General features: G+C 40.8%; 1 protein-coding gene across 2 annotated transcripts in view; it reads right to left on the bottom strand.

The window, feature by feature from the left end:
• jak1 (Janus kinase 1) overlaps positions 1 to 8,754 on the bottom strand; it is a 30,151-nt gene continuing 21,397 nt past the window's right edge. For both annotated transcript variants that reach the window (XM_026146091.2, XM_026146093.2), the window contains exons 16-25: positions 8,551 to 8,689; positions 6,157 to 6,308; positions 5,848 to 5,998; positions 4,945 to 5,033; positions 4,381 to 4,573; positions 4,002 to 4,126; positions 3,743 to 3,915; positions 3,023 to 3,140; positions 2,462 to 2,572; positions 1 to 1,711 (exon numbers count right to left, since the gene is read on the bottom strand). In XM_026146091.2, coding sequence (XP_026001876.2) covers positions 1,571 to 1,711; positions 2,462 to 2,572; positions 3,023 to 3,140; positions 3,743 to 3,915; positions 4,002 to 4,126; positions 4,381 to 4,573; positions 4,945 to 5,033; positions 5,848 to 5,998; positions 6,157 to 6,308; positions 8,551 to 8,689 — 1,392 coding nt within the window. In that variant the 3' untranslated portion in view covers positions 1 to 1,570. The remainder of the gene's footprint in view (positions 1,712 to 2,461; positions 2,573 to 3,022; positions 3,141 to 3,742; positions 3,916 to 4,001; positions 4,127 to 4,380; positions 4,574 to 4,944; positions 5,034 to 5,847; positions 5,999 to 6,156; positions 6,309 to 8,550; positions 8,690 to 8,754) is intronic.

Raw genomic sequence — 8,754 nt, 5'->3', positions numbered from 1 at the left:
CACGACACAAACATTGATTTTATTTATTTTTTCATGGTGTATTTATGGATCATTTTAAATTCCATAAGTCATACTTACATCTTTTTTTTTTGAAAAATATATATTTCTTTTCTCTTATTTAGAGCAGAAGGAATTGTCTTTTACATTCCTAAATAAAATGTGGGCTGAAGCACATCCCTCTCCTGTTGTTGTCGCCTTTATGTAGACTCTGTTTCTGGGGTTGTTATACATGACTGAGCGCAAAGTTTCTGGCTGCATATCTAAAGCCCTCTGCTCAAATGATACAACATACACATGGATAAATGCACGTATACACTGGAAAATGCACAGACGACATGAGTGTTGGAGAAATTATACTTTTTTAGCAAATTGGGGGGGGAAAAGGCATGCACACAATGTATAAAATCACCACTTTTGCTTTTGTTACATCATCTAAACTTCCTTCACAGACAATCCACAGTAGTGAGAATTGGCTCTAAAATGAGTCTATGTATTTGATATATAATATTTGTGGTTCAGACTAAAAGCCCCATAACATCAGAGAAAAGGAAAAGTATAGTTGTACTGCCCTCAAGTGCCTCTCGCAAGTATTGTACTCACAAATAACAGTCGACTGTTAAGATATAACCGATCCATCCGTTACATCGAAAGAACACAAAAAATAACAGATTTTCTGTTCTTGTGCAAACGCAGTGCTTGCATTTTTTCAAATGGTCCACAAAATTCCCAAAAGATTTTGTTTAATTTTTTTGTTAATCAGGAAAAAAACGTGAAATTACAAGTAAGAACTGATGGGTTTTAACCGTGCAAATATTTAATCTGTAAAACAGTCACAACAGTGGGGTGGAAGGAAAAATGCTGACCGACTACTGGCTCTAATGACATGCCACTTTTCTGTGACTGCATGTGCACATCACGAACAGCAAATCCAGATGTTTATCACACATAATTCCTAGGCTCAAATCTGGCAAGTTTCTCCCAAAAAGAGGAGTCCATAAAACAAAACAGCAGTGGCACAAAACTCTGAAGCCACAGCTTGGATATCTGTGGTTATGTTCCATCTTCTTTATCCCATCCATCCATCCATCCATCCACGTGAGGTTTTCTAGCGTGATTTTGCCAGCTATCCATCCCAAATAAGGCTGTGATGTAACCATTAAATGCAGTCATAAAAGAGTCCCTTCCTTGACCTTTTTAAAAAAATCTTTCCATTGTCCATCATCAAGAGTCCTGCATAATTCGAAGGTCTTTGGGCCACAAGACAGTGCAAATCGTTTATAATATTCAAGACAGCTGGAAGTAAGCGATCAGGTCATGTAGTATACAAGAGGGCTAAAATATTTTTCTAATACTCTTAATTGAAAACACAAAATCTGAATATATGTGAAATAAAAACCTTAAAAAATATAGCAGACTATGGCATGGTAGTTAAAAGTTTAAACGTGAGTATGAAGGAGCGTGACTTTACAATAAAGCTGCACAAGCAGATGCTGATCTGAAGGAGGGGCGGGGGTCAGGATCTCCATTTGCATCCAGACTGGCAAGCAAAGTCAGCTTCACTGCAAGCGCCTCAGAAAGTTGGTTGGCTGTTTTGTTGCTGCTGCTGCTGTTGGGCGAGCTGTTGAGCGGTGGTGAGCTCCTCAATCAGGCGCTTGAAGGTGATCCTCCTCTCGGGTGACTGCTCCCAGCATCTTCGCATCAGCTCATACACCTGTCAGGGAAAAAGAAACGGCAATCAAAAGAAGTTTTGTTAAAAATTAAAAATCGAACAAAACTGCAGCAGCTCTGACTCGCTACACTTTTACATCTGATGCTGTCAGGTTTCCTTGGACGGCTGCTTAAATGCCTGCAACCTCAGTGTGACCTGACAGCATGTTAAAACTCACTGAATCATTTTGATTTAACATAAAACCAAAGATTACAATTAAAATTGTTCACTATTTAGTTCTGCTTAAATAGGTTAGGAAAGAAATGAGTGCCCCTTTACTGAAGTATGCCATAAAAGCACAGTGAAGATACTGCTATGATTAGCAATATTTCAGGAAGTCAATCCACATCTCGTGTAAATCAGACATTTCTACAGAAACCGACATCAGCAGTTTCTGTAGAAATGTCTGAAAAAGATATCTAAAAGCAGCATCGGTGGTTAACGGTTCTTCTTTAAAGAGCGAAGTTATGAAAGAAACACAGTTTGTGAGTGAAAAACTGGTGATTGCAGTAAAAATGACTGGATTATGAGTAAGAACGTCTCAATTTTGTACTCAACAATGCACAGATGAATGTCAACTATTTAAGGTAAAAAACTCCCAATGAATGAATACAACGCATCACACATTAAGAGGCCCATATTTACCTTCTCTTGAAGCCTACTGTGGCTGTTGTTTTTCTTTCAATATGCTGTATTTGGATTTGTGTAAATAAAAACAAAAAAAGCCAAATCATTACCGCTGGTAATACTTACAGAGTCAGGACAGTCTTTAGGACACGGCAGCCTCTTTCCTTCTTGCAACACCTTCACCAATCGGATGATAGTCATCTGACCATGAGTTTTACCAATCATTTCAAGGAAGCACTGAGGGTAAGGACAAGGGGAGATTACAAAAGGAAAATACGCTACACTTTCTCTACTTTCATTTAGATGTGGGCCATAGAAATACAACTTTAGTCATAGCAGTGTTGAACGTGCACACTCTGTGTTGCAGGTTTAATGGCTTTTATTTTCTAGCTTCCATAATTCTTCAGTCTTTCTAATCTGTGCAGGTTTATTAGTTAGTGCTTCTGGTAGCAGCAAAAAGCCTGATGTAAAAAGATGTTAATGATAAAATGAGCTCTTAGCACTGGCTCGAGCTACTTTGGAAAGCTCACAGTGGAGTCTATCATCTGCCACTCTGGCCAAAGACCAACACCATCTGCTACATACAAATATGTGTGTGCCGTTTACTTTACACGACTGGCACAGTATGTGTACTTAATGCAGAGTCGCAGATAGGAAATATTAGTAATGAAAGTGCTGCACACTTACATTCATCGGGCTCTTGGCAGAGTCGCAGTAAGTGAGGAGTTCATACATCGTCACCCCAAAGGACCAAACATCTGAAGCGAGGTAAAACTTACAGAGAGTCAGACACTCGGGGGCATACCTGAAACACAAAAAGCATAAAGGCTCAGTCACTGTGACAGTTCCTTCTTCATCCTTCCACTATACTGAGAGGTTACTGAGCAACATATAGTGTCCTCAACTGTATGTTAACAGCAGAGCTAAATCTAACACTTGTGTCGCTGTGGGACCGTCACAAGGTTACGAAACCTGAGAGGCGCAGACCCGGCCCAAACAGCACCTAAGCATGGCTTGTGCCAACGAATGTGATGTCACTTTTGGTGACGTGTGTGCGAGTTGGACAACAGTAATAGTTCACCACTATTAAACAGTTTTCTTGTTATTTGTTATCTTATTTAAAAAATAATAATTAAAGCTGCTTTAGAGATTAATGTCCTCATAGAATAAAACAACTCGGACTGACATAGTGTGCATTTTTCTGTCATTTTAGTGCAAACACATCCTTGAGGCTTAATTATCTGCCAGCTGACACCAGAGTCAATATATTGCTAGAAAGAAGAGCCCATATGCACCTTTTTTATATTAATCCTATCAATCCATTTCATTTACCATCTGACACCCCGCCCCCACCACACACACACACAGGTTTTCAGCTATTATCTCTTTGTTGTCCTCTTGACTTACCAGAAAACAGGGCTGTCATTCTCGTCCTTGACTGTGTAATAACCTTCGTTATCTTTGATGCTCTTCGTGAGGCCAAAGTCACCAATCTTCACAGTCGTCTCGTTCTCCATCAGCACGTTTCGGGCAGCCAGGTCACGGTGGATGTAATTTTGAGATCCCAAATAGTCCATTCCCTAAAATGAATTAAACACAGTGTCATGTTTCATCAGGTTCAGAGTGACCAAAAGGAATTGAAGGAACTGAAGAGAAGGTGCATTACCTTGCATATCTGCACAGAGTAGCTGAGCAAGGTGGGGATGCTGATCCTGGCTCTGTTTCTGGGCAGATACTCCTTCAAGCTGCCCAGTGGAAGATACTCCATGATCAGCTTAATAGCCTGACCACCTATAGATTCATAAAAACATGCAGTCAGACTTTGTGTATACATGATATTATGTTTGAAACACTTGTTGCTGGTCTGAAGGTTTACTCCAGAATCTATTTATGGTCTTCAACAACAAGTATGTCCTCGCTCAATTTATAGAGTCAAACTAAAAGTTAATTTCTAATATTCGGTTATGTCAGTTTCTCTCTCAAAAACTAACTTTAAAAACACATTCAAAATCTTCAATATCATCATCATGCAGTGGACAGAATACCTTCTTCTTTGGAAATGCCCTTATATTTGACTATGTTTTCATGGTAGAGATCCTTCAGGATGTCGATCTCTCTGGAGAGGTTGTTACTCTGCTCTTCTCGGTTCTCGGGCTTCAGCGACTTCACAGCCACCATCTCGCCCGTTCGGTCCCCCCTAGGGTCGTAGCGGCATAGCTCCACCTTACCAAAGTGACCCTGCACGAGAAACATGAAACAAATTTTAAGTACTGAACAGCAGACAAACAACTACATGGGAAACTTCATCCATTGGCTCGTTTAGTTCATCTAGTTCTGTTATGCTCAGATCACACAGGGAAGCTCTGAAGGTCCTAGGGATAGATGGAGGCAGATGACCTGCTGTGGTGACCCCTAAAAAGAGGGGCCACTGCAATATATATATTTATATATACCTGTAAGCTTACACCCACTGGACCAAATAGACTTATATTTAATAAAGCCATTTTTCATGTCTGGTGCCAAGTTTTTTGTGCGTCAGTCTAATTACTAACAAAATGAATCCTATGATTGGCTCAACACGAATGAAGCTAGACACAGCAGCACTGTACCTCTCCCAGATCTCTGATCTTCCTGAGAAATCTCTTTTCAAACATGGTGGGGTCAACATCTGGTGTTGGCTGGGGTTTGATAGAAGGGTCTGAAAGAACAAAAAGAGGCAAATTCATTAGGCACACTGAGTACAGCACATCTCTCTCACAGCACATGCACGCTTGTGTCATAGGAAGTCCATTGTGGTCGACAGTGTCGACGTTTTCACTAGAACTCTGTGTGGTTATGTAATTACCTGTTTACTCATGTTTCCACAGAAATGGCTACTTCTGGCAGGACAATACATCACTCAGGCAAAACTTTTTACGTGTCATCATTTTGAATATTTACCTAATTCTAACAAAAAATTCAAACAAACAAACAATACTCACAAACAGTGAGAAATATAGTAGCTTGAAATATTTTTGTCCCTTAGGGTTTCATTATATGATAAAACTGGCTTGAGTGAAATGGGTTGCAGTACCCAATTCTAACCAGCAGGTGGAAGAAGAGAGTATAATATCCTGCCATGGGGCCCATTTGAGGGGCTGATCTCTGACAATGCACCCAGTGAACTTCCTCAAGAACCTCTGAGTAGTGTAAACAAGTCTGTTCACAGCCTGCTACTCCATGAGATAGAAAGCATGCTTCACATTCAGGTACCATGCCGATATTTAAAAAACAAAACAAACAAAAAAAGATCACAATGTTTTAACTTGTACTTCACTTGTTTTGTAGTCTTATGCAGTGTTATTGGCTTAAATTAAACATTTTTCAACTCTGAGCATCTAGAACGAATAAAAGCTGGACACAGCAGCAATACGATGACTGAAATCTAATGCTGCTCAGGTTTCATATGTGCAGCCTCTTTATTAAAGTGTAAAAACTGGTTTTATATGACGTACAGACATACTCGGACATACTTTTTTCTATGAGCTGATCCATCTCTCTGACAATAGCCCTGAAGAAAGGTCTCTTCTTGGGGTCATAGTTCATGCAGTGGGTCATGAGTTCAGCTAGCTCTGTGCAGTCCGGGGTGGCCAGTTGGCACTCTGTTTCATAAAATCTCTCCTTCTGCTCAGAACAGACATGAAAACACGTATGAACAAGGTGCTGCATGAAAACTGACCAGTCGATACGGATGGACAGAGATGGTTAAAAAAAAACAAAAACAGAAAGAAACCGAGGGACACTTGGTTGGATGATCATCAGTGCTTGTGTGTGCTCTTTACCTCTGTAAGCTTCTTGTCTTTGAGGGGAACCTCGCCATCATAGCAGATCTCCCACAGAGTAGTACCAAATCCCCATTTGTCAGCTGCGACACCCAGTGACGAGGCATTCCTCACACACTCTGGAGCAATCCACGGGATACGATGCACACACTCTGCACAAAGTGGACACAAACAAACTCCACTTTGTTTAAAAGTTGCACTTGCAGTTTCAAGTTTCATGAAGTAAAAGCAAAAAAGAAACCGTGAACAACATGTTTTTACTTAATTATCAAATCATGTTATCATCCTCAGGCTCTAACGTCACCAGTTTGTTCTTGATAAACGGCTAAAACCCCCAAAACATATGCATGTGTGTGTGAGTGTGTATATGTGTGTGTGTGTGTGTGTGGACTTTTCACACTGTAAAAGACATCTTAGGGCAGGTTATGCGTCTACACACTCACGATGCCCCAATTTCAAAGAAAAATAATTAATTACAGTCTAGCTCTGACAAGCCAGCTGGCAGGTAGCCGACACAAAATGTTAAATTGCTGCTTGAAGTAAATTTTAAAAAAAGGCTTTGTATTGGCCGGCTCGGCTTTGACTGGAAGACGGGCTAAATGATTGGCTGACCTCCACTAGATAGATAGATGAGCAGTGTAAGTACTAAGAGGTCAAGAAGGAAAGAAACGGCGGGGGAGCCGAACAGATATCTGAGCGGGAAATTACATAATTGGGGGGGGGGGGGGGGGGGGGGGACGACGACGACAATGGATTAGAGGGTTTTGAGCAAAGTGATCTGAAATTGCTGGGAAGCACTGAAGACTGCTCCCAGTGGGTTTCTGAGCACTTTATCCATTATGTTCAATCAAATCCATGTACAAGAACATCGATGTCTAACTGGAAAACCAGTTGATCAGTAAAGTGATGGAGACATGGGGAAAAAAACGGTAAAGTTCCGGGAACAAATGGTGAGGGAGGAGCCTTCCCAGGAGAATATGGCAGTGGGCATTTGTGCAGAAACAGTTCTAACTGTTCTGTGGTTTATACAAGCGCACTGGGTCATCACACAACTTATAACTCTTGCAGAAAAGCAGAAACATAAGCCATTTGAAAGTAGACATATCCTAGTTGCGCTGTCTTCTCTGATCCAATACCTAGCCTTAAATTATGGTCAACTACCTGTGCTTCATCAGAAATATGTTCATTTTGTATCTTTTCTATGTTGAGTGGAAAGAAAATGAGGGCACGACAGAAGCAAAAAGAGAGAAAGCTAACAGTAGTCACCCCACATTTAAGTGAAAATTGTTTATCAGATAAAGTGTCACTCAAGCAAGCCAACATTGATGTGTTGTCGTTTTCGTAAATTTTGTGTCCTGGTTTGTTTTTAAACTGGTTTCAATGCCAAATTAAACATCATCTAATTATGTTTGCAGTTTTAATCCTGATTATTTTGGCTTAAACATACAGTTTGTAGTAACAAGACTAACAGTAAGAAGACGGTCTGACATCAGTGTCGTGCGGAAAAACACGTTGTCATGAATGGAAAAAGTAAATATGATAATGGATGAGGATGAGGAGGGTCTAAGGTAATTACTTAGAGCAAGATGGCCCAGAGCCAGCTTCCTAGTGCCTGTATTTAGCACAGAGCCTCGCCCTCTTGTGTCAACTTCCTTACTGCTTGTGATTCCACCCACTTGGCCACGACTGGAGGCTTTGTCCCCACAGCGAGCAAAGATTGTATCCATCTTGATGCACGCTCAATCATCCACGTAAGGAAATACCAGAAAGTTGATTTTGTGGGAGAAACGTTTCGTAACTCACCTCAGTGATTTCCTCAGCCTCAGCTGACTGCAGATTTCCCCAAGCTCATAAGTACTACATTTGCAGAATGACCGAAAGTAACACCCCCGACGTGAGGCCAGTTTCATGATCATTAATATGCAAACTGTCCTGACCACTGATCAAAGGTCATGACTAACATTCACAGAAAGTTGGGGAATGGCCACAACCACAGCATTGTAAGATGGCCCCCTCCACAGATCAGAGATGGCCATTTCCTTCTGTGTTGTGCTTAGCCAGAGATTGTTTGATTTCCCCATCATTGGCTCTTAGCAGCATGCACTATACTGCTATACTATTGTATTACTATATTAGTCACCTGGATGAGAGGCTGAGTGAAATGTTTCTCGGACTGAAAATGCTACATAAACAACTTTTAAGAAAGATACTACACATCCTTTTTCTTTATAGATTGCACAATGACTTTCTGACACTCATCCACTGGTTTTACTTTCAGTTACAGCTGACTAGAAAAGTGGAAGTTACTGTGAAATTTTCCATGGCAGCTATTCTGTAACCATTTAAGTTTCATTTTTAGTAATCCAAACTGAGCCTGTCTGTATGTGGACTTACCCTCTCTAGTGAGCACTGTGATTGGTATTCCTGGGTCGCTGAGCTTAATGAATGGCCCTCCTTCATCATTACCGAGTCCGTCTCTGGCCAGCAGTATGTTCTTAGCACACACAAAGCCATGGACCAGCTTTTTGTCCTCCTACAACAAACACGGGACAGAACACATTTTCGTCCATAATCAAGAGGATACGCTTTCACATTTAA

Source organism: Astatotilapia calliptera, chromosome 17 (genome assembly GCF_964374335.1).
Source record: "Astatotilapia calliptera chromosome 17, fAstCal68.1, whole genome shotgun sequence".
NCBI lineage: Eukaryota > Metazoa > Chordata > Actinopteri > Cichliformes > Cichlidae > Astatotilapia > Astatotilapia calliptera.
This window is presented reverse-complemented; position numbering and strand designations above follow the sequence as displayed.